Here is a 25,045-nt window from a genome sequence, read left to right as displayed (position 1 = left end):
TAGTATTGTTAGTATAGTTTAGAGATACAGCGCGGAAACAGGCCATCCGGCCCAGCGAGTCTGCACCGACCAGCGATCCCCACACATTAACATTACCCCACACACACCTAGGGACAATTTACTTTTATAACAAGCCAATTAACCTACAAACCTGTATGTCTTTGGAGTGTGGGAGGAAATCGAAGATCTCGGAGAAAAACCACGCAGGTCACAGGGAGAACGTACAAACACCGTACAGACAGCAGTCAGGATCGAACCCGGGTCTCTGGCGCTGTTAGTCAGTAGCTCTACCGCTACTCCACCGTGGTCATAAACAGAACTCGTGACATATTTGCAGTAGTTATATTACTTGTTGTGTCTGAGGCACGCAGGAGGCAGGAAACATGTTCCCGATGTTAGGGGAGTCTAGAACCAGGGGCCACAGTTTAAGAATAAGTGGTAAGCCATTTAGAACGGAGATGAGATAAAACATTTTCACATAGAGAGTTGAGAGTGGAGACTGGTGCTCTCAATGCTTTCAAGAGAGAGCTAGACAGAGCTCTTAAAGTTAGCGGAGTCAAGGGATATGGGGCGAAGGCAGGAACGGGGTACTGATTGTGGATGATCAGCCATGATCACATCGAATGGCGGTGCTGGCTCGAGGGGCCAATGGCCTACTCCTGCACCTATTGTCTATTGTCTATTGTGAAGAAGGATGTCAACCCGAAACGTCACCCATTCCTTCTCTCCAGAGATGCTGCCTGTTCCACTGAGTTACTCCAGCTTTTTGTGTCTATCTTTGCTATTTGTTGAGTATCTGCCCATTCTCTAGGAAAGAAAATCAGTGAGTGAGCTAATTCCTGCGTAGGAAGGAACTGCAGATGCTGGTTTAAACCAAAGATAGAAACAAAATGCTGGAAGAACTCAGCGGGACGGGCAGCATCTCTTGAGAGAAGGAATGGGTGAAGTTTCGGGTCTGAATCATCACCCATACCTTTTCTCCAGGGATGCTGCCTGTCCCGCTGAGTCAGGCATGGAAATCGCTATCAAAATATGGAGGGGACAGGGGACAGGGGGGCCACAATTTCTTGGCGGCCGCGGGCGCATGCGCACACCCACACGTGCGAGGCTTCGGGGGCTCAATCCAGCGCTAAATGCAGCTCAACTCTGCCTGTCCTGCCGGGTCAACCTACAGCCCTGCCTGTACTGATGGGACACCAGCGCTGCTTCTCCGCGCTGGCCGTAAGCCTGGGCCATATTCCCCGCAAGTCCAGGAAGGGCTGTAGGTTAACCTGGCGGGACAGGCAGAGTTGAGCTGAGTTTTGCGCTGCTTCTCCTGCGCTGGCTGTGGGCCTGGGGGCACCGCACCCATCTGACTCCCGACGTCTCTGGCCACCCGTGGGGGGGCACTCGGGTGGGGACGGGATAGCGCCGGAGAGCCGGTATCGATCCTGGCTGTGGATGAGGCGCAGGTCTGTGCTAAGAGTGTTTTGGCACGTCTCCCTCCTCCAATCACCGCGCTCTATCCTCAGTCCCACCCCCATTGCCCGCTGACCGACGTCTCTCTCGTCCAATCGGCGCCCTTGATCATCAGTCGCACCCCCACTGTCTCCCGGAAAGCGGAGATTTCACCGGGATTTAAAATCCGGATTACAAAAACTTGGGGGGGATCGTCCCCCACCTCTCAAAACAGAGGGGGGACGTGTCCCCCTTGGCCTCTCCCGGAATTTCCGCCCCTGCGCTGAGTTACTCAGCATTTTGTGTCTATCTTCGATCTAATTGCTGTGTCTGTTTAAACTGGAGATCTGCCCTGTTTGTGAGATTTTGACACATCTTGAAAACTTTACAAACAGGCACTATATTTGTTATTTATTTAACTTTTTCTTTTTTTCTCTCTTTTTCCCCGTATGTTCAATGTTTACATATTCTCATATTCTGTTGTGCTGCAGCAAGTAAGAATTCCATTGTCTCATCCAGGACATATGACAATAAAACACTCTTGACTTGCACATTTCTCATGGATCTTCAAAGCATCGAGGAAAATACTTTGTCAGCAAACTGAACTGAAACCCGCAGAAATTACTTTCAAGAAAGCATAACTGCAAAGCAGCATGAACAATTTGTAACTGCAAAATTTGAAAAAAAAATTGAAATGCAATTAGAATTAACCATGTACCAATTCAAGCTGTGGAACCAAAGGTGCTACAAGGTGATTGATAATCTACATGGTGGCAGCAATAAGTGTTCCAGCCCAATAACCATCTTCGATCAGTGTATATTGTTACAATCTATTATTGCTATATGCTCTGTAATTGATTGAGCGCAGTGCGTTTTGCACACAGTTTAAGCAATAGTTCGCAGAGTATAGAAACAATTTATATTCACACCTTCTGTATATTGAATCATCCTTGTTCTAACCTCTCTTGCCTGAAAGGAGAGATTTGGAGGTCAGACCCGCGCCAACATTTGCTTTATTTAAAACATAGTGAGTTTAATGTATTCAAACACTCACGTCATGACCAGTGTTTCATCCCCTGGTTCACTCAGTAGTCCATCGACAAAGACGGAAGTGCTGGTAAAATTGTGTGTTGTCCAAGTATGTCCTTCGTCTACACTGAACCTAAGAGGTGAAATATGTCATAAGAATTTCAGTTGCTCTCCTCATAGTTAAGGCAGTAATACGACCAATTCCAACGCTTCACTTGAGGTTGTTAAATCACTTAGCACTTTTATTATTCCCGATTTACTTTCACAGCTGAAGTTGCTGGAAGTAGATTAGAAACAAAGCTTGCAGCGTTATGAATTCCACTCAGCAGTTGCTCCCGATATGAATTATCTATATTAAAATCTGGATAGGGCTCTTAAAGATAGCGGAGTCAGGGGATATGGGGAGAAGGCAGGAACGGGGTACTGATTGGGGATGATCACATTGAACGGTGATCGCTGGCTCGAAGGGCCGAATGGCCTACTCCTGCACCTACTGTCTATTGTCTATTTTCTTTACCGTTTAGCCATTTTTTAAAATACACCTCCAGATCATTGTTTAGTTTAGTTTAGAGATACAGCGTGGAAACAGGCCATTCGGCCCACCGAGACCACCCCGACCAGCGATCCCTGCACTTTAGCACTATCCTACACACACTAGGGACAATTTTACATTTACACCAAGCCAATTAACCTGCAAACCTGTACGTCTTTGGAGTGTGGGAGGAAACCGAAGATCTCGGAGAAAACCCACGCGGATCACGGGAGAAGGTACAAACTCCGTACAACCGTAGTCGGGATCGAACCCGGGTCTCTGGAGCTGTAAGTGGTGTAAGGCAGCAACTCTACCACTGCGCCACCGTGCCGTCCAATAAAACATTGGGTTACCTGGTCCACTTGGCGTTCCTCCCGATGCTCAACAATGGCCTACTCCTGCAACAGGCGCTGAATACTGAGGGGACACGCTAAGCTCCTCATTTTGCCTTCAGCAGCAAGAGGCTGATGAGCTCTGCCCCGATTGTACATCATTGGTGTACAGGAGAGACCATGCGACGGGCCTCGGCTTAAACTAGCAATAAACCTAAGCAATGTTTGGTCCACCCTAGAGTCTGACAAGGTGACCCAACAATTCTTTTCTGGGATAGACACAAAATACTGGAGTATCTCAGCGGGACAGGCAGCATCGCAGGAAGATGGGATGGGTGACGTTTCGGGTTGAGACCCTTCTTCAGACCCTTCTTTTCTGGGGGTGGGGATGCCAACTGCATAAAGAAGCAGTTTATGCCCTGCATAAAGGGCAGTCACGGTGGCGCAGCGAATGCAGCGCCAGAGACCCGGGTTCGATCCCGACTACGGGTGCTGTCTGTAGGGAGTTTGTACATTCTTCCCGTGACCCACGTGGGTTTTCTCCAAGATCTTCGGTTTCCCCCACACTCCAAAGACGTACAGGTTTGTAGGTTAGTTAGCTTGGTAAATGTAAAAATTGTCCCTGGTGGGTGTAGGATAGTGTTAATGAGCAGGATCGCTGGTCGGCGCGGACCCAGTGGGACGAAGGCCTGTTTCCGTGCTGTATCTCTAAACTAAACATAAACTAAACTCAACAGGTGAAAAATGTCACCAATGTCAATCACCTGGGAGATCAAGGGTGAATTAAAAAATTGAAAACAAAAATTAAACTAATCTGTGTTCAAATATATCAATATTCTTCCTACCATGACCAAAACCCAGCACCTTGACCATTTGATACTTCTCCACGCTGCAATGTTTATATTCCCCTGACCACCCTCCAATTAGAAAGCACACAATCCGCCACTTCTCGCTCATACTTTCCACACCACACAGATGGTGGAGTCTTGGCACCAAGTTACAAGGTTCTCAATCCCCTTTCTGTACTCCATCTCGTCATTATTTGAAACCAGGCCCACTGCGGTGGTGTCATCTGTGAACTTGTGGATTGAGTTGGAATGATATTTGGCTGCACAGTCGTGAGTGTACAATGGGTATAGTAGAGGGGGCTGAGAACTCATCCTTGTGGGGCAGCAGTGTTGAGAATTATCGTAGAGGATGACTTGTCCCTTCCGTTGGTCAGGACGTTGACAATCTATTTGCAGAAGGGAGTGCTGGCGTAAAGTTCCTTGAGTTTGGAGATGAGCTTGGTTGGGATAATGGTACTGAAAGCAGAGCTATCGTTGATGAATAGGAGTTCAATGTGGGTGTCCTTCTCATCCAGGTATTCCAGTGATGTGTATAGGCCAGGCACATGCCGTGAGTAATTATTCAGGGTAGGCACTAGGCAGTCAGTTGGCTTTTAAAAATCGTAAAAATCCGCGCATGCGCAGAAAATCGTGAAAACCGCGCACATGCAGATTGGTCTCCTCTCCTGTGGGCATGTGCAGCACCTTGCGCGCAATCCACGCAATGCGTGCAATGGCAGGATTTCAGCTGCCTTTATTGCCCATTGTCAGTGAAGGCTTGAAGCAGCGTCCACGGCACGCGAGTTGAACATAGTTATGCATATTACTCGTATTGCGGATGAAAGGCACGGGAGAATTATGCCTACCTAAGATCGATTAGTTAAATAATAACCATTTAATAATAAATACTGAATTTTGTAAATGAATTGGAAATCTTTACTATATATACTTAATAATCATCTTTTTATAATTTTAGTCATGTCCCTGACGGCACATGCCTGGTGTAGGCCCAGGGAAATGGCCTGAGCTGTGGACCTGTTGGGGCGGTAGGCAAACTGTTGTGGATTAAAGGTACACAAAATTGCTGGGGAAACTCAGCGGGTGCAGCAGCATCTATGGAGCTGTGGATTAAGGTTGCTTGTTAATATGTACCATAACATATTAGCAAAGCAACATTAGCAAATTTGCAGATGACACAAAGCTGGGTGGCAGTGTGAACTGTGAGGAGGATGGTATGAGGATGCAGGGTGACTTGGACAGGTTGAGTGAGTGGGCAGATGCATGGCAGATGCCGTTTAATATGGATAAATGTGAGGTTATCCACTTTGGTGGGAAGAACAGGAAGGCAGATTATTATCTGAATGGTGTCAAGTTAGGAAAAGGAGAAGTACAATGAGATCTGGGTGTCCTTGTACATCAGTTACTGAAAGTAAGCATGCAGGTGCAGCAGGCAGTGATGAAAGCTAATGGCATGTTGGCCTTCATAATAAGAGGAGTTGAGTATAATAGCAAAGAGGTCCTTCTGCAGTTGTACAGAGCCCTGGTGAGACCATACCTGGAGTATTGTGTGCAATTTTGGTCTCCAAATTTCAGGAAGGACATTCTTGCTATTGAGGGAGTGCAGCGTAGTTTCACAAGGTTAATTCCCGGGAAGGTGGTACTGTCATATGTTGAAAGAATGGAGCCACTGGGCTTGTATGCACTGGAATTTAGAAGGATGAGAGAGGATCTTATTGAAACATATAAGATTGTTAAGGGATTGGACACGCTAGAGGCAGGAAACATGTTCCCGATGCTGGGGGAGTCCAGAACCAGGGGACACAGTTTAAGAATAAGGAGTTAGCCATTTAGAATAGAGATTAGGAAAAATTTTCACCCAGAGAGTTGTGAATCTGTGAAATTCAGAAGGCAGTGGAGGCCGATTCTCTGGATGCTTTCAATAGAGAGTTAGATAGACCTCTTAAAGATAGCGGAGTCAAAGGAAATGGGGAGAAGGCAGGAAACAGGATACTGATTGTGCATGATCAGCCATGATCACATTGAATGGCGGTGCTGGCTCGAAGGACCGAATGGTCTTCTCTTGCACCTATTGTCTATAAGCGAGTTCGGTATTCCGAAAAATGCAAGGAATCATGGCATTTGTCAAAGGTCACAAGCGATAAAAACTCTTGGCAGCCGTGCCGCGGCAAGGACACAGACCTGCGCCTCATCTGTAGCCAGGATAATCCCGGGTCTCCGGCGCCGCAATCGTTGTCGAACCGCCACTGGACCATCCCCGTCCCCTCCCGATTGGCACCCCCCTCACCCCGGGATCGGGATTCAGACGGGAGCGGTGCCCCCAGGCCCACAGCCAGTGCAGAGAAGCAGTGCTAAATCCAGCTCAACTCTGCCTGTTAACCTACTAGCCCTGTCTGGACTTACGGGGACGACGGCCCAGGCTTACGGCCAGCGAGGAGAAGCAGCGCTAAATCCAGCTCAATTTTGCCTGTCTCGCCGGGTTAACCTACAGCCCTGCCTGGACACCAGCCCGGAGCCATAGAGTTAGCCCTGCTTCTCCATGCTGGCTGTAAGCCTGGGCCATCATTCCCATAAGTCCAGGCAGGGCTGGTAGGTTAACGGGCAGAGTTGAGCTGGATTTAGCACTGCTTCTCCGCGCTGGCTGCAAGCCTGGGCCGTCATTCCCCTAACTCCAGGTAGGGCTGGTAAGTTAACAGACAGGTTCCTGGCTGTGGATGTCCATGCCGCGGCACGGCTGCAAAGAGTGTTTTTCGCTTGTGTCCTATGACCTAGGCATCCGCAGTCGGAATACCAAACTCGCTTGTTGTCAATTGTCTATTGTCCATAACCAGCCTCTTGAAACACTTCATGATGGTGGATGTCAAGGCCACTGGACAGTAGTCATCATGGCATGAGATCTTGCTTTTCTTTGGCACCGGGATCATAGTGGTCTTCTTGAAGCGGATGGGTACTTCAGAATGGAGTAGGGAGAGATTAAAAGTGTCCGTGAACATTCCCGTTAGTTGGTTCACTTAGTTCCTAAAGGGCCTGTCCCACTTACGTGTCCTTGGCATGCAAATTACGCGACCTCTTGGTCGCGTTGAGGCGCACGGACAATTTTTGTAGCGAACAAAATCTTCGCGCACCAACGGCCTGTCGCGGAACTGACAGCCAAAGTGGGACAGGCCCAAGACCCTGGCGCGACACAACGTCTCACCTTTAACAGCAGCAGAAGCAGGCAAACGATCGCCGGAGTAAATCAGCGGGACTGGCAGCATCTCTGGAGACAAACAATGGGTGACGTTTCAGATCAAGACCCTTCTTTCAGACTGAAGAAGAGTCTCGACACGAAACATCACCCATTGCTTCTCTCCAGAGATGCTGCCGGTTTTACTCCTGCATTTTGCGTCCATCTTCAAATGACGTCACGCGCTCCAGACGGCTGTGCGGTCGAATGAAGTAGCGCGCGACCTTCGCGGGAACGTCGCGGCTCAACGCGACCACGAGGTTGCGTAATTAGCGTGCCAAGGACACGTAAGGATCTTTAAGGATGCCGCCAGCAACTCCATCTGGGCCAGTTGCTTTCCGTGGGTTCACCATTGTGAAAGCCGACCTTACTTCTGTAACAGTGATGTGGGGAAAAGGCACCCTCATGTCTGTCGGGATGGATGTCATTGTTCCATTGGCCTTCTGCTCATTGGGAAGGGCCGCACTATCTCCAACGATGCTGCCTGTATTTGTTTTGTACACGGTTATAGTATTCAGATCTTGTCTCAGTCGACGGGTGTTCGCGTGGTTATGCTGGCAGTCGAATTTGTCCCAGTCTTGTCTCTTGGCATTCCTGGTGGCTTTGCAAAGATCATAGCGAGATCTCCTGCAGCGCTCGGGATCGTTGGACATGTACGCAGCGGTCTTGGCCTTCTCCTCAGAATGGACCTCATGGTTCATCCGTGGGAAACACTTGGATTGTCTTCGGCACGCTTTCCTCTATGCACTTGCTGATGAAGTCAGTCATGGCAGAGGTGTACCCGTTCAGATTGGCTGCAGATTCCCTGAATATGGACCAATCCATTGATGGTAGTTCATGTCTTACTAATTTGATTAAAAAAATTAAGGAGATGACAAAGCTGATCATTGAAAGTAGGGCAATGGATGTCTGCATGGATTTTAGTAAAGCATTTGATAAAGTCCCCCATGGTAGGCTGATCCAGAAGATTAAGATGCATGGGATTAACAATGGCTTAGCCGTATGGAATCAGAACTTGCTTCCTGATAGAAGGCAGTGTTGTGCTGGAATGACAATGTTCGGGCTATGACCAGTGGAGTTCCGCAGGGATCTATGCTGGGACCTCTGCTGTTTGTGATATATATACATGACCTGGAAATATATCACTTCTTGGGCAGTGGGCAGGTGCTATAGACTTGCACGGGAAGATAGACGCTCCCGCCCCCACGAGTCTCGGGCAGATGGGGCTCGTCAGCCTGGGAAGGCAGTCCATCTAGGAGAGGGGAAACTCTGATTTAAAACCTCCACAGCCCTGTGGCCATATCCAGTCATGGAAAAGGCTCCAGGAGTAAACCTCAAGAGGATCCGGAGTCAGAGCCCTAAGGCAGTTCGTCGTTGTCTACAACCTCGCTCTGGCAGCTCCTGCGACGGCGCTGGTGCCAAACTGTAACGGCCCCGCTGTTCCTTTGGATCGATCAGCGACGTGGAGAGGGGGAGACGTGCTGCATGGGCAACAAACAGCCTGTCCTCCATATGACATCGCCCAGGCTTGCATCCAACCAGGATGAATCACCCATGGTCAGTCATGAGCGAGAGGGGCCTACTTCTGGACATAAATGTAGGTGGTATGGTTAGTAGGTTTGCAGATGACACCAAGATAGCTGTGGTCGCAGACTGTGAGCAAGGTTGTCTCAGTATACAGCAAGATATAGACCAGGTGGAGAAATGGCAGACGGATTTTAATCTGAGCAAGTGTAAGGTGTTGCACTTTGGGAAGTCATGTGTAAGAGGGAAATGTACGATTAATGGCATGACCCTTTACAGCGTTGATATACAGAGGTATCTCGGGTTCCAAGTCCATAACTCCCTGAGAGTGGCAACACAAATGGATGGAGTGGTAAAGGCAGCATATGGTTTGCTTGCTTGGGAGATGTTCAGGGCAACTTTTTTACACAGAGGGTGGTGAGTGCCTGAAACACACGGCTGGTGTTGGTGGTTGAGGCAGATGTGATAGTGGCATTTAAGAGACTTTTGGATAGGCATATGGATATGTGGAAAATGGAGGGATATGGATTATGTTCAGGTAGATAAGAGATGGTCTTGGCGTTACATTCGGCACAGACACTGTGGACTAAGGATCTGTCCTTGTCCTGTACTGTTTAGTTTTAGTTTAGTTTAGTTGAGAAATACAGCGCAGAAACTGACCATTCGGCCCAGCGAGTCCGCGCCGACCAGCGATCTCGCACATTAACACAATCCTACACACACTAGGAAAAATTTACATTGTTTAATATACCAATCCAATTAACCTACAAACCTGTATGTCTTTGGAGTGTGGGAGGAAACCGAAGATCTCGGAGAAAACCCACGCAGTTCATGGTGGAGATCGTACAAACTCCATACAGACAGCACCCGTAGTCAGGATTGAACACGGATCTCAGGGGCTGTAAGGCAGTGACTGCGCCACCGCTCTATGCTTCTATGTGCCGTGTTCTATGTTCCCACAGCCTGAGCAGAACGCTGGAAGAGGAGACCAGCAAAGCGTTCGCAGGCCAGAACATTAAGCCCTTGTAGGCGTGACGTGTTCAACAGAGGGCAAGGAACTACTGCAGTTCTGCAGTTGTACAGGGCTCTGGTGACCACATCTGGAGTATTGTGTACAGTTTTGGTCTCCTAATTTGAGGAAGGACATCCTTGTTATTGAGGCAGTGCAGCGTAGGCTCACGAGATTGGGATGGCGGGACTGTCATATGAGGAAAGATTGAAAAGACCAGGCTTCTATTCACTGGAGTTTTGAAGTATGAGGGGGATCATATAGAAACATATAAAATTATAAAAGGACTGGACAAGCTAGATGCAGGAAAAATGTTCCCAATGTTGGGCGAGTCCAGAACCAGGGGCCACAGTCTTAGAATAAAGGGAAGGCCATTTAACTCTGAGGTGAGAAAAAACTTTTTCACCCAGTTAGTTGTGAATTTATGGAATTCCCTGCCACAGAGGGCAGTGGAGGCCAAATCACTGGATGGAATTAAGAGAGAGTTAGATAGAGCTCTAGGGGCTAGTGGAATCAAGGGATATGGGGAGAAGGCAGGCACGGGTTATTGATTGGGGACGATCAGCCATGATCACAATGAATGGCGGTGTTGGCTCGAAGGGCCGAATGGCCTCCTCCTGTATCTATTTTCTATGTTTCTATGTTTCTATGAACTAGGCAATTGCTGGCTGAGAGATGGCAAAGCGGTCTTGTTGATCTGACCACCTCTGACCAGAAACAAAGGTGACTCTTGTCCTGTTACACAAATGTGTTTTGCTAACCCTATTGAACACTTCCGTCTATTATCATTTGCTTAATGTACGAGTGTAAATTTGAGTCAGGATAAATATAGCTTTTCTTAACAAGGTGCTTAATAAATCATTGATTATTACTCATTTTTAAATTGCCATTGGATTTCCTTACTTGAGTATCTTCAGGGGGATTGAGGTGTCCTTGATGGCAACAATAACTCCGCCATGATCAAGGTAGAGAATATGATGCTCTTCCTCAAATACCTGAAATAAATAACAAAAATGAATGTATGACAATGCTGAGATTATCACTGAACCTCACATACTTTATATCCCTAATGGCCCTGTCCCACTGTACGAGTTCATTCAAGTGCTCTCCCGAGTTTAATAAAAAATTAAACTCGTGGTAAGCATGGAGAATGTACGTAGCGGGTACGTCGGAACTCGGGGACTTCTCCTAGCGGCTCGTAACGCTAACGGCAGGTACTCGGGAAATGCGGTAAGCTCGGGAAGGCTCGTGAAGATTTTTCAACATGTTAAAAAATGTCCACAAGAGCCTCGAGTACCGACGAGTGGCAATTACCGTAAATCTCCAAGTTCGAATCAGGGCAAACTTGGGAGAACTATTTGGATGAACTCGTACAGTGGGACAGAACTTTAACTCTGAAAACAACAAGCAAGTTCAATACTTTTTCAAATTAATTTAAGTAAAGGATAACAAACTGCAACACCAATAGTACCTCTTTGGTCCAAATTATGTATCAGAAAAAGTACCCGGGCTTAAATGGAAACATATTTCCTTATTCATAGGCCCCATAGCAGAAGCGTCCACGTCGCGGGGCTGGAAACTGGAAGTATCCTGAGCTAATTCTGCTATCACCATCATCTATTGTAACAAGTGATGGCTCCCACTGAGTGTCGCCGGAAGCTTGCGTCTATTTCAGGACAGACGATGATAGCGACGTCAACATTTGAAACATGGAAGATGGACACGAAGGAAGAAGAATTCATGACCATAAGTGATAGTAGAATTAGGCCATTCGGCTCATCAAGTCTACTCCGCCATTCAATCATGGCTGATCTATCTCTCCCCCCTGGGTGTCAGAGGTTATGTGGAGAAGGCAGGAGAGAATGGGGTTAGGAGGGACAGATAGATCAGCAATGATTGAATGGTGGAGTAGACTTGATGGGCCGAATGGCCTAATCTTGCTCCTACCCTTATGACCTTTTGACCTATCCTTTCATTCTCTGGCTTTATCTAGAGATTTCCATCACGTATTTTTATTTAAATTTCAGATCAATGGGGCTATTGCAAATTTGCAACCCTGAAGTACTTGAAAATGAAAATGGAACAAAAACACAAATTGCTGGAGTAACTCAGCGGAACAGGCAGCATCTTTGGGAGACAGGGGTAGGTGACGTTTCAGTGCTCTTCTTCAGATGAAGGGGCGAGAACTGAAATGTCGCTTATCCATCTTCCAGGGATACTGCCAGGGATGCCAACTGTCCCATATTAGCCGGGACATCCCGTATTTTGGGCTAAATTGGTTTGTCCCATACGGGACCGCCCTTGTCCCGTATTTCACTGCTACTACTCAGGTCGAGTGGACTGTCTGGTCGCAGCGCCGCGTCTGTCCCCGCCTCACCCGTCCCGATGTAGTGCAGCCCATGGAGTGCAGCAGCAGCGCCTCGCCCGTGACCCCGTCGGTCAGCAGCCCGGCCAGTTGTCCGACCTTCGGACCTTCGCTTACCGCCGACACCACCACCTCTCCTTCTCATGGCCGATCATCAGTTCACGAGTTGGATGGGGTGCCGGGCTTTGCACGCGGGCCAAAACTACTCAGCTGGCCCGCTGGCTGGGCTTTGTGTGCAGTCCAGCACCCGGGCCATCTCATCATTCACCCAGCCACGGCCGAGTCGGTCAACTAATTGCCTTCGGGAATTTGTCCCGTATTTTGACCTTTTGTCCCTTATTTGGGAGTGAGAAAGTTGGCAAACCCTAGATACTGCCTAACCCGCTGAGTTACTCCAGTACTTTGTGTTTTTTGCCCAAGACTCCTGCAGTTCCTAGTGTTTCCTTGCTGAGAACGGTGAGACCTGATTCATCTCATCTTCTCTTTGCCACCACATTTTTGTGTTGAAGCAACTTCAAACTGGAACAGATGGACCTCTGACAAGATGATGGCTCGAAGGGCCAAATGGCCTCCTCCTGCACCTATTTTCTATGTTTAAGATGAGCTCCCAGCTTGGGGAATTCCAAACACACTGCCAATCCCAACAAAGGCCATTAGTTTACCAGCAAATTACACAAACTAATGTGAAATAAATGCTAATTTGTAGCTGAATGGAAAAGCAAAATGCAAAGATGATAGGAAAGAAATGAGAAGGGCACTAGTGGAAATATTAAATTTTCCCTGTAATGCAAATACAGCAGTTGTTACCGATCATTTTCAAACTCATTTTCAAACCACTTATTCATTTTTTCATCCTTTAATCAATAGGATTATTTAATAATTCAAAACGCATATGACTGAATCACATTTCTACCTGTTATTACGAATGCAAAATATGTTACTTTGGTATTTTATGCACAAAATAAAATCCTTTATTGATTCACTGATCTAAGTTAATAGCAACTGATTTATGGATGGACGCCCTGTGATTTAATTCACCCTATAATAATAATTTTTCTTCTGCAGTGCGGCTAAGGTTCTTGTCGGGACACGGATTCTGTCTGCTGGCTGGCTCATCTGTTACCCCAGGCAATGAACCCACTGCACCTGGTATTCCCAGATGGTCTTGTGTTTGAGTTCTAAGCAGGCCTGAGTCTATTTAACGGAGTTCTCACATTAAGAACAATGAGAACACAAACCTATTGCTGAGATCAAATAACAACCTGAATTTCTTCTGATCATACAATGCGCTTTACCACTCTGTTGAAAGGCTAAAGATCCAAAGCATCAACTTCTTTCCCAACCTCAAAATGCTGCACATTTGACATTATTGTGTCCATACACTGCACAGTTAGCATTGTGCTCTTTCACACGCCTAACGTCATTATTGGCTCCTGTGAAGCTGTTAGCTTCTTGAGCCACATATCTGCAGACAGAGAATAAACATCCGGGCAGATTAAGGTTTCAGGATTAAAATATCCTGAATGATTAAAGAGTGTCGAATCCAAGAGGAAAAAATATACATTTCTTTTAAACTAGTGTTCATAGCATTTATGCTCTAATTTTTACAGTGAAAATTAACAAAGAGGTCCGGATAACAGCTGCACTGCATAAATGCACACAATGACAAAAGATTAACAAAGTCATCAGCAAGGCTGGCTCCGTCCTGGGGGCGGAGTTGGATTCATGGGAGGTGGTCCAGGAGGGGAGGATGCTCCTCAAACCGGGGAGCATCTTGGACAATACAGCTTACCCCCTCCATGACACACTGGTCATCCTGAGGAGCACCTTCAGCAACAGACTGGTTCCACCAAGATGCAGCGCAGAACGTCACAGGAGATCCTTCTTCCCTGTGGCTATCAACTCCTCCCCCTTCTGTCGTGGGGTAGACTGACTCCCCCCCCCCCCCCCCATCCCACCCACCTGAGAATTCTGAGAAACACTGGCACTGTTGAAGGTTCACACAAACCCCCCCCAAGCTTTGCACATCCCCAATCCTTCCCACTCGTCACTTTAATCTCATGTTTCATGGATTTTGTGCATAAATTACGGCATTTCCCTACTGGAATAAATAAAGTTCTATCGTATTGTATCGTATCATATCATATCAACTATAAGGGTAGAACACGTCAAGCCACTGTGGAAAGCAGTAGGTTGATTCACTTGCCTGCCTCCATGTATTTCCACAGTCGGAGGTTATGTACATATCTTCCTTGTACTCAACCAGCTGGGCACCCAAGTTTCCTACGAGACAAGAAGCCATTCATTTATGAAACATAAAGGCAGAAAAAGTCTTAAGCTGCTGTGAACATATTGCTCATTGTGACGGTACAAAGGATAGAAGGATTATCTCCAGTGTCCTTTCCCACCAGAGGCCACACTATGAATTTTCACCATTCATCATTGTGTTCATTTCGAAGCTGCAAGATGCCACGCATTTTGAAAGGCAAAAGTGTGCACCGGCAAAATGGAAGAGCATTTTGATTCAGAGAAAATGCTGCAGATTGCTGCATTTAACAGCTCCCTGGGATGGATTTAAATCCACATACACTGAAGGAATGGCTTTCTTCTCTTGACTCTAATGGGCCTGTCCCACTTAGGTGATTTTTTGAGCGACTGCAGGCGACTGCTACAAAAGTGGCAACATGTTGAAAGTTTTCGGCAACAGTGGCGACGATTTTTCTGTCGTAGGTTAACGTAGGGGTTGTCGTAGGTTGTCGCCAGGTGTCGTAGGTGGATTCCATTAACATTAGTCCCTGGCAGTCGCCTAAGTGGGACAGGCCCATAAGAATGTTGTTGTTTTATTTCCGGTTTCGCTGTGCTGTGACTGACAGGATGCTGCTGAACGTGAAGGTGATAAGTATCCACCACCTATCTTTTCTCTCACTATAAACTTCCATGGACGTCCCACTTAAAGACTTGCCCTCAACTTCCACTGGAACTGAAATAATGCAGCAAGTCCTGGTGAGGAAATTCACACAAAAAAAAACTGTCCATGAATCTGAACAAAGGTGGTGAAATTGATAATGGAAGCAGGAATTCTGAGAAAACACTGGCAATGTTGAAGGTTCAGTTCAGTTTAGTTTATTGTCACGTGTACAGTGCAGTGAAAAGCTTTTGTTGCCTGCTAACCAGTCGGCAGAAAGACAATACATGATTACAATCGATCCATGTATAGATACATGACAAGGGAATCTGTGGGAACAAGAGATTTAAGTTCATTTCACTGCACTTCTTTGTGTATAGGACGAATGAATCTGACTAGACAAAAGTGCTGGAGAAACTCAGCGGGTGCGGCAGCATCTATGGAGCGAAGGAAATAGGCAACCTTTCGGGCCGAAACCCTTCTTCAGACTGATGCAGGGTGGGGGGGGGGGGGGGGCGGGAAGAAGAAAGGAAGAGGAGGAGCCAGAGGGCTGAGGGAGAGCTGGGAAGGGGAGGAGACAGCAAGGGTTACCGGAAAATGGAGAAGTCAATGTTCATACCGCTGGGGTGTAAACTGCCCAAGCAGAATGTGAGGTGCTGCTCCTCCAATTTCCGGTGTTGCTCACTCTGCCCATGGAGGAGACCCAGGACAGAGAGGTCGGATTCGGAATGGGAGGGGGAGTTGAAGTGCTGAGCCACTGGGAGGTCAGGTTGGTTAAGGCGGATTGAGCGGAGGTGTTCGGCAAAACGATCGCCAAGTCTACGCTTGGTCTCACCGATGTAGATCAGCTGACATCAGCTGACATCTAGAATAAATCTGACTACTGACCATTGACTATTGACAAGAGTGTGGAGAGATTGTAATATGAGTTTGTAGATCTGCTTCTGTGGCTTGCACGTAAACATTCGCCTGGGTTGGGCGACATCTTGGATGGGAGGTTACACGCATCACTTTAGAAATAAAGTCAATTTCTTTTCTTGATATGTTCAAGATTGGTTTCCATAATTCAGACCTAAACGCACAAGATATGACACAACATCGATGTTGCCGTGGGATGAAGCCAAACTACTTTCATGATTACACCAAGCATTTATTTCTTTAAGTACTTATGAACGAAATGCCAACGTTACCTTGCTGCAGGTAGAACGACAAAGAAAAGAGAAAGAAAATCCCATTAGAAATCCATTTTCCCCCACAAGTTGAGAACGAGTGGAGATAACAGATTGTGTATTGATAGAATTGACATGGTCTAAAACATAAGATTTTCACGCAAATATCAATGTCTTCTAAGTAAAACAAAATTGCGTACAATTGCTGAGGGGCGATTAGGTGATTGTACATTGAGGGGTGACACGATGTTTGAATCCCTGTGAACCTGAGTCAAAGATTATTTCCTTAAACTTTCACAAGAGAGGATTCAGAAAAAGTGGTAGAACCGATAAAGGCAGTGAATTAAGATGGGCGAATTCAACATCAAGGATAGGCACAAAAAGCTGGATTAACTCGGTGGGACAGGCAGCATCACTGGAGAGAAGGAATGGGTGACGATTCGGGTCGACACCCTACCAGTCTGAAGAAGAGTCTCGACCCGAAACTACACCCATTCCTTGTCTCCAGGGATGCTGCCTGTCCCACTGAGTTACTCCAGCTCGTTGGGTCTATCTTCGGTTTAAACCAGCATCTGCAGTTCCTTCCTACACAGAATTCAATATCAAAACATGTGCAGGATATAGTAGAATGGGGGGGAAAAAGAACAGCATTATGAGAGAAGTAAGACAGAAAATTAAATTAAATTATTTAAAAAAGAACCCAAAAAAAAATTCTTAAACCAATTCACAACCTAAAAAAGTGTGACATCCCTATTTTTTTTTCTACATTTAAGGTGGTTTGATTAGCAGTCTATATATCATTAAAAAAAACACTACTTCTGTTAATTACTTGGTTTAATTTCCTCTGGTAAGTTTAACAGCAAGTTACGGTGCAAATGTAGCAATTTCACAACAAAACTGTGGGGTCATTAAGCTGGTTTCATGAAGCTAACATTAAAGTGGCACAAATCACCCATAGCCCTACAAGCTGTTTGTGCACCTACAAGCTTTTTGTGCAAATGCAACAATTTCACAACAAAACTGTGGGGTCATTAAGCTGGTTTAACGAACAGTAAAGTGGTACAAATTGATGAGCAATTCACAGGGTGCCACTTCCTTCCTCCAACTCTGTGGGATAACAACTGCCTACTTTATTGCCTAGAAGTTGGATTCTGATTTGGTATTTACACCAAATTCAATGTCAACATGAAAGACAATTTCCCATTTGGAAGATCCTTGTTTCAAGAGATTTTTATCATCTTTTTCATCCCTGAAAGATGGCTTAAACCTCACCCGCGCTCTTCACAGATGGCAGTTGTGTTCAAGACAAGCCATTGCAACGTTGCTTAAAGACTGACCCATATGGAGTGAGTCAGTGATGTTCAAGTAATCTCTCCAAGGTAGTCTAAGGGATCGAGGGGAGGTAACAGGTTCTGGATATCTTGGAGAGAACTCCCTTGGATGATGGAACAAGTCAATTATGTCTTATTTTACTTTCCAAAATGCATTTTCTTGTATTAATTTGCAGTAAGTTCCATCACCCAATGCTCCACCAACTTTTCATCTGGTCCATATCTTACTGAGGCAATAGACAGCTCTTCTTGCTATCTTCAACACCAACTTTCATGTTCTCTGCACACTTAAGGGCCTGTCCCACTGTACGAGGTAATTCAAGAGTTCTCCTGAGTTTCCCCTGATTCGAACTTGGAGAATTACGGTAATAGCCGCTCGTAGGTACTCGGGGCTCTCATGGACATCTTTCAACATGTTGAAAAATCTTCACGAGCTTACTGCGTTTCCTGAGGACCTGCCGTTAGCGTTACGAGCCGCTAAGAGACGTCCCGAGCTCCGACGTAGCCGCTACGAACATTCTACGTACTTACCATGAGTTTGATTTTTTTTTTAAACTCGGGAGAGCTCTTGAATTACCTCGTACAGTGGGACAGGCCCTTTACACTTCCTACACTTGCATCCAAGCAATTAAATATATCAGAAACAAACAAGGGTCCAAGTGCCAATACCTGTGGTACCTCACTGGCCACAGGACTTCAATCAGAAAGCCATTCATCCACCACTACCTTCTGCTTTCTGTCATCAAGCCAATTTTGAATGAGTTCACACCGCTCATCTTGGATCCCACATGGTTTAACATTCTCCACCTGTGGGACCTTGACAAATGTCTGACTAGGGTCCATACAGACAATGTCCATTGTCCTGCCTTCAACAATCTCCTTTGCTACCTCCTCAAAAATCTCAATCCCACACAAAACCACATGCTTACAATCCCCGATCTGTCCCAGCTTGTCCAAATGTACATGAATTCTATCCCTTGGGATTTTCTGCAATAATATCCTGACCACTAATTTAATTGAGAGTCATAATTTACAATGTTTTGTAAGTTTCACTGTTACTTTATTAAAATAAACTATGCTATATTGTTGATATCATTGCATCCACAAAATATGATGGGAAACTGAAGCCTGCTTTATGTGAATTGCAACAACAAAATGCTCAGCCCAATTTTCTGATGGATGGGACTTCAATTGAAAGTGGTTGCAGGCACTTCAAAAGCAGGTTCAATAGGCTTTTTATGTGCAATCTATGCATCAAAGAACAGTTTCAATAGGAATCAATTTCTATGCAGATATGCTCTCAGAAAAACCTGGCCCAACATCATTGTACCTGTCCCGTTCCATTCTTATACATTCACTGCACTGTGATGGTAAACACATTGCTGATTCTTAATGAACAGCAGGAATGGTCAAATGACTGAGAATTTGAGCATTATTATGTGCCAAATGTGGCTGCATCAACATGCTTTGCTGCCAGGTCGTTCTGAAGACGGATGCCCCGGCTCAGCCAAAAAAAGATATTCCCCGTCACAGCAAAACACAATCAAATGTAATCTGCTCAATGTACTTGAATCTTGAGAGCAACATGTCAATGCAACAATGCCTTTTGGCTGATCCACATTAGCTGACAAAAGTAGACAGAATGGCAAACAAAAATGTAAGCGAGAAGGTTCACAGGATTAATGCCCATTGCCATGAGTAATAGTCTTGGGGAGAGACCACTAATCTTTATGGCAATTCTTACTGATTGGTTTAGTTTAGTTTAGTTTAGAGATACAGTGCAGAAACCGGCCCTTCGGCCCACTGGGTCCATGCCGACCAGTGATCCCCGCACATTAACACTATCCCACACACATTAGGGACAATTTACACATACAACAAGCCAATTAACCTACAAACCTGCACATCTTTGGAGTGTGGGAGGAAACCGAAGATCTCGGAGAAAACCCACGCGGTCACGGGGAGAAGGTACATACTCCGTACAGACAGCACCCGTCGTCGGGATCGAACTTAGGTCTCCGGCGTTACAAGCGCTGTAAGGCAGCAACTCGACCACTGTGCCACCGTGCCGCCCACTGTGGTCAAATTATACATACTGACCATATTCAGACTACATCACCGACGAAGCATATCTCAAATTGGTAGGCTGTCTTATGAGTAAAGATTGGGGAGCCAGTCTTGTATCTGCTGGAGCTTAGAAGAGTGAGAGAGGATAAATTAAAAATAGAAGATCCTGAGGGGTCTAAACAAGGTGAATGTAGAACGAATATTTTCTCTTGTGGGAGAATCTGGATCTTGGGCTCACTGTTCTTAAATAAGGGAATCGCTTATTTAAGACGAGAGGAAGCAATATATCCTTTTTTTCCAGAAGGTAGTGAATTTGAATTTTTTTATCCTCAGGGAGCGATGGAGGCTGATTCTTAAGGGCCAGTCCCCCTTAGGTGACTTTTTAGGCGAGTGCAGGAGACTCTGCGCTCGCCACATGTTCGCCAGTGGTCTCTGGTGAGTCTCCTTCATGGTCGCGAGGAGTTCTCGCATTCTGGGAACTAGTCGAGGCCTCAGTATGGTCGCCGTAAATTATTCAACGTTGAAAAATTTTCTGCGACCAGAAATTGGTCGTCATGGAGATAATCGATAATCCTGTAATCGTACCTGCAGTTGTAGTGGGGCCACCATGTAGTTATGGGTGGTCGAGGTAGTCGTAGGTAGTTTTAGTTAATCGCCTTTGCTGACCGGTCATTTTCATTGGCTCATTGGGGGGAAAAAACGTAAGCACGAGCTATCAGAACTAAGGATAACCGACCGGTAATGTTAAATGTCCGCCGAACTTCACAGCTGTGTATCTCTGGCTTATTAAAAGTTGTCTAGCTTCTTAAAAGCTGTCTCCACTCCTTCTCCTCCCCTCTTTTAAAGGACTTACCGTACACTGTGCTAGCCATCTTATTCATCGCGTTGTGTGTCTGTATCACCTTGGCTTTGCACTGTGGGAATTTTTAGACAGAGCCGCCCCCCCGTTTGCCCTGTCCCCCGCCTTTGCTATGTGTGTGTGTGTGTGTGTGTGTGTGTGTGTGTGTGTGTGTGTGTGTGTGTGTGTGTGTGTTCCACTCTGACAGTCGTCGTTCCAGTTGCCGGTTTTTCAGGCGACTGCCGGCAACTTGACAGTCGCCGGCAGTCTGCTGAAAAGTCGCGTAAGTGGGACAGGCCCGTCAGAATATTTTTTTGACAGAAGTACACAGAAACAAGGACAACAGGCAGAAGGACACAGACACAGGGCAGGAAAGGCAGTGGAAGGTTATTGTGCGATGAGCTGAAACAACAAATAAGCCATGACCTTATGAAATGGCACAAAGAGGATGTACGGTTAAGTGATCTGTTGGTGCCCCTAATTGCTCAGCTAAATAGTTGGTAATATTCAGCAGCCAGCAGCTTCACTTCCTGTAAATCTTGAATAAACTTGTAAACCTCTCCAATTTGTTACTACATCTGCTGCCACTTTCAGGCAATGAAATTCAATGTTCAGTAATTTCCTGGTCTGCCTCTGGTACTTTTTGCCAATCACATTAGTTGTTCCTGGGGGATAGATTATTCTGCCATTAGAAACACTTTTTTTGTTAATCTATCAAAACTACTTCTGTTTAAGCACCTCTATCATATCACTTTTGACAATTTCTGCTCAAATGAGAATAGTCCATACTCTATAGTCCATCGGGTGGCATCACCGAAGTGGCTGCCTCACCAGCAGCTGTTAATCATTTCACCCTTCTTGTTATTTTTAGTGTGTCTAAAAGTATGTTTTAATGTTTCTCGGTATGTATTATGTGGGGGGTGGTGAGGGGGGAAAGGGGGAAACCATTTCTCAGTCACTTACCTGGACGGAGATGCATCTTTTCTCTGAGTCGCATCTTCCCTCTCCCCCCCCCCCCCCCCCCCCCCCTCGCGGCCTACCAACTGAATTGGCATGGCCTTTCCAACCGGAGACCGGCCTGAGCTTCAGCAGCGGGGCAGCGCTGAATTACCATCGTAGTGTTGGAGCTCTGGAGTGTTGGGCCTGCTGACTTTAACACCGTGGAGCTGTGGTTTGCAGAGCCTCTAGACGCGGGCGCGGCGTTGACTTTAACATCGCAAAGTCCTGGGATCTTTTGCCGGGGATTGCCAGTGCTGGAGCTCCGCCCAGTTCAGCCTGTGGACTTCGGAAGCCGCGGCTTCCGGTAGGAAGTGGCCGATTCGGAAACTCCGAGTGTGTTCCGATCCGTTCCGATGCCGGAGTTTCGATCATCCCGGCGAGAAGGCCTGTACATCGGGCTGTCCGTATCGGCGACTGCGGAGGGTTCAAAGGCCCCGACCATGGGTGAACAAAGAGGAAGATGACTTTATTGCCTTCCTTCACAGTGGGAAACGTTGATTCCGCTGTGTGGGGATGTTTATGTTAAACTCTATCGTGTTCTTTTTATTTGTATGGCTGTATGGTAACTCAAATGTCACTCAAAGGTAACTCAATTGGTGCACGTGACATTAAATGTGAACTTGAACTTGTACAAATTCCTCCACATAATGAAGAACACACTTGAGTCAATTTCTCTTGCATCCTCTCTAAGGTCCTTGATAAACCATCCACCTGTGTTTTACTGACGTTAGGCCATTATCCTTGCTTAAACCCTTATTAATAAAGGCAATGATCTCAAAAACGTTCAACGTTCTCCTGTACTACATTCCAAGTTTGGTAAACACTTAATTCCATAGTTCTCTGTTCCTACACTCTGTTTGTATTTGTTGTGATTGTTGTAAAGTATATTATTCATTTTTTACTGCATTTTGTTCCAATTTCAAACTTTAAGATCACGTCCTGCCTACTCATAATATATACTGTATGACAAAAATTCTAACATTAATTCCAGGGAGGAACATATTTATTTCCTTCTAAATCAAACACACAATCACCATCCTGTGCCTTTGAGATGATTTGGCCTTCACACATCTTAATCCCACATATTTCACTTCTTCAGCGAATCCATCATGTGGCACATGGGACGACAGATGGCACAATGGGCTAAGTGTTCGGCTGGCAACCGGAAGGTAGCCGGTTCGAATCCCGCTTGGAGTGCATACTGTCGTTGTGTCCTTGGGCAAGACACTTCACCCACCTTTGCCTGTGTGTGAATGTGTGTGAGTGATTGGTGGTGGTCGGAGGGGCCGTAGGCGCAGATTGGCAGCCACGCTTCCGTCAGTCTGCCCCAGGGCAGCTGTGGCCACAGAAGTAGCTCACCACCACCGAGTGTGACTGAGGAGTGAATGAATAATGCGATGTAAAGCGCCTTGAGTATTAGAAAGGCGCTATATAAATCCCATCCATTATTATTATTATCTTTAAACTTCTTTTGCAAGTCCAAATATGAATCAATTGCACTGTCTTTAATAACTCCTTCATTACTTCATCAAACAACTTGAACAATCTTTGTAAACTCAATTTACCTCCAGTTGTATTTATTGCTTCATAGCTTCCCAAATAACAATTCCGTCTAGATCATTTAAAAAAAAATTTCCATCCTCAACATTGGGATAACAACCCTCTAATTTCCAGGTGTATCTCACCTGTTTTTCTTTAATTATAAGTATACTTGTAATTCTCCAATCTTCAGGCATTAGCACCACTTTCAAAATACACCCCACCAACTCCTCACACACGGAGGGTTCGAAGATTAACCTTCAGCAATTTCCCCTTCTTAATAATCTCTTACCAATCTAGGAATTTATCAACTCCTTTTATTAACCTAGGAATTCTATGAGAATAGAATGACAAGACTGACATATGGATATGGATATCAATTTCATGGCCATCCGAAGGGGGGGGTGCGCTGGGTCCCCCAGAGTAAGAAAAAATCCCCAGAATTTTTAAATCGGAGCACAATCAGCGTTTCCACTTTGTGGGAAATCGCCCGAAATTCTGGCTCCGGCCGCTGGGGGAGAAACAAATGCGCCCATCCGCGCCTGCGCAGTTGGGGAAGGGATGCAAAATGGCGTCGTCTATCTGCGCGTGTGCAGTGGGCCCGGGCGGGATTAGACTGCCAGTTGGGCTTCAGCCATTGAGCGCGATGCCTTGTGTCTACTCCAGGTAAGTTGTGGAAAGGGCGGGTTGCGGGTGCGGTGTCTGCCCGCCCGGCCGGACCAACGTTTCCATCCGCGGCGTAGGAGCCTCGCCATCGGCCAGTCCTCCCGTCGCCGGGCAGGAGCGGCTGTAACCCGAACACCAGACGCCACTGCGCCAGGGCCCAAACCTTCTTCCACACCTGCTCATCCCCGCCACCCCCCCCCCCCGCTCACCCACGCCACCCCCGCTCCAACCACCTCTCTCTCTCCCCTACCTCTCTCTCTCTCCTCCCCCCCTCTCTCTCACTCCTTCCCCTCTCTCTCCTCCCCCCCTCTCTCTCTCTCCTCCCCCCTCTCTCTCTCCTACCCCCTCTCTCTCTCCCCCCCTCCTCTCTCTCTCTCTCTCCCCGTCCGCTCTATCTCCCCCTCCGCTCTCTCTCTCTCCCCCGCTCTCTCTCCCCCCCTCCGCTCTCTCTCTCTCTCCCCTCCGCTCGCTCTCCCCCCCTCCGCTCTCTCTCCCCCCTCCGCTCTCTCTCTCCCCCTCCTCTCTCTCTCCCCCTTCCCTCTCTCCCCTCTCTCCTCTCTCACCCCTCTCTCTCTCTCTCCCCCTCTCTCCCCCTCTCCCCTCTCTCTTCCTCTCTCGCCCCCCTCTCTCTCCGCCCCCTCGCCCCTCTCTCTCTCTCTCTCTCTCTTTCTCTCTCTCTCTCCCCCCTCCTCTCTCCCTCCCCCCTCCTCTCTCTCTCTCCCCCCTCCGCTCTCTCTCTCCCCCCTCCACTCTCTCTCTCTCCCTCTCCCCCACCCCTCTCTCCCTTTCCCCACCTCTCTCTCTCTCTCCTCCCCCATCCCCCACCCTGTCCCCCCCATCCCTGTTCCTCCCCCTCCCCCCCTTCTCTCTCGGCCCTCACTCTCTACCCCCCCCCCCCCTCTCTAGACACGCCTGCGAGTTGGGGGCTATGCGTCAGTAGATGGGGCGGTTATGGGGTAATAGGAGCAAATTAATAACATTAATATATTGACATGGGGGGGGTAGTTAGCACATGTGCGGGGGGGGTAGTTAGTGTGTGGGGGGTGGTTAATGTGTGGGGGGTGGTTAATGTGTATGACGCACCCCCCGCAAATGCACGTTGGGGGAACAGACCCAACGGGTCTGCACTTGGTCTAGTTCTCCTTAATTCTACCACAACCAATGAAGAAGCTGCTAAAGCTATTGCCAACCTCACAGATGCTCAGAAGCTGTACCTCATACAGAATCACTTT

General features: G+C 46.9%; 1 protein-coding gene across 3 annotated transcripts in view; it reads right to left on the bottom strand.

Moving 5' to 3' along the window:
* Nucleotides 1-25,045, bottom strand: part of sorcs2 (sortilin related VPS10 domain containing receptor 2) — a 776,963-nt gene that overhangs the window by 102,689 nt on the left and 649,229 nt on the right. For all 3 annotated transcript variants that reach the window (XR_004411679.1, XM_033019211.1, XM_033019222.1), the window contains exons 12-14: nt 14,506-14,582; nt 10,838-10,929; nt 2,492-2,599 (exon numbers count right to left, since the gene is read on the bottom strand). Coding sequence is in view for 2 of the 3 variants with exons in the window: in XM_033019211.1 (XP_032875102.1) it covers nt 2,492-2,599; nt 10,838-10,929; nt 14,506-14,582 (277 nt within the window). In the remaining variant the exon portion in view is untranslated. The remainder of the gene's footprint in view (nt 1-2,491; nt 2,600-10,837; nt 10,930-14,505; nt 14,583-25,045) is intronic.

The sequence above is a fragment of the Amblyraja radiata genome, chromosome 1, assembly GCF_010909765.2.
Source record: "Amblyraja radiata isolate CabotCenter1 chromosome 1, sAmbRad1.1.pri, whole genome shotgun sequence".
Taxonomy (NCBI): Eukaryota; Metazoa; Chordata; class Chondrichthyes; order Rajiformes; family Rajidae; genus Amblyraja; species Amblyraja radiata.
Note: the sequence above shows the minus strand (reverse complement) of the source record. Positions and strands in the feature narration are given on the sequence as shown.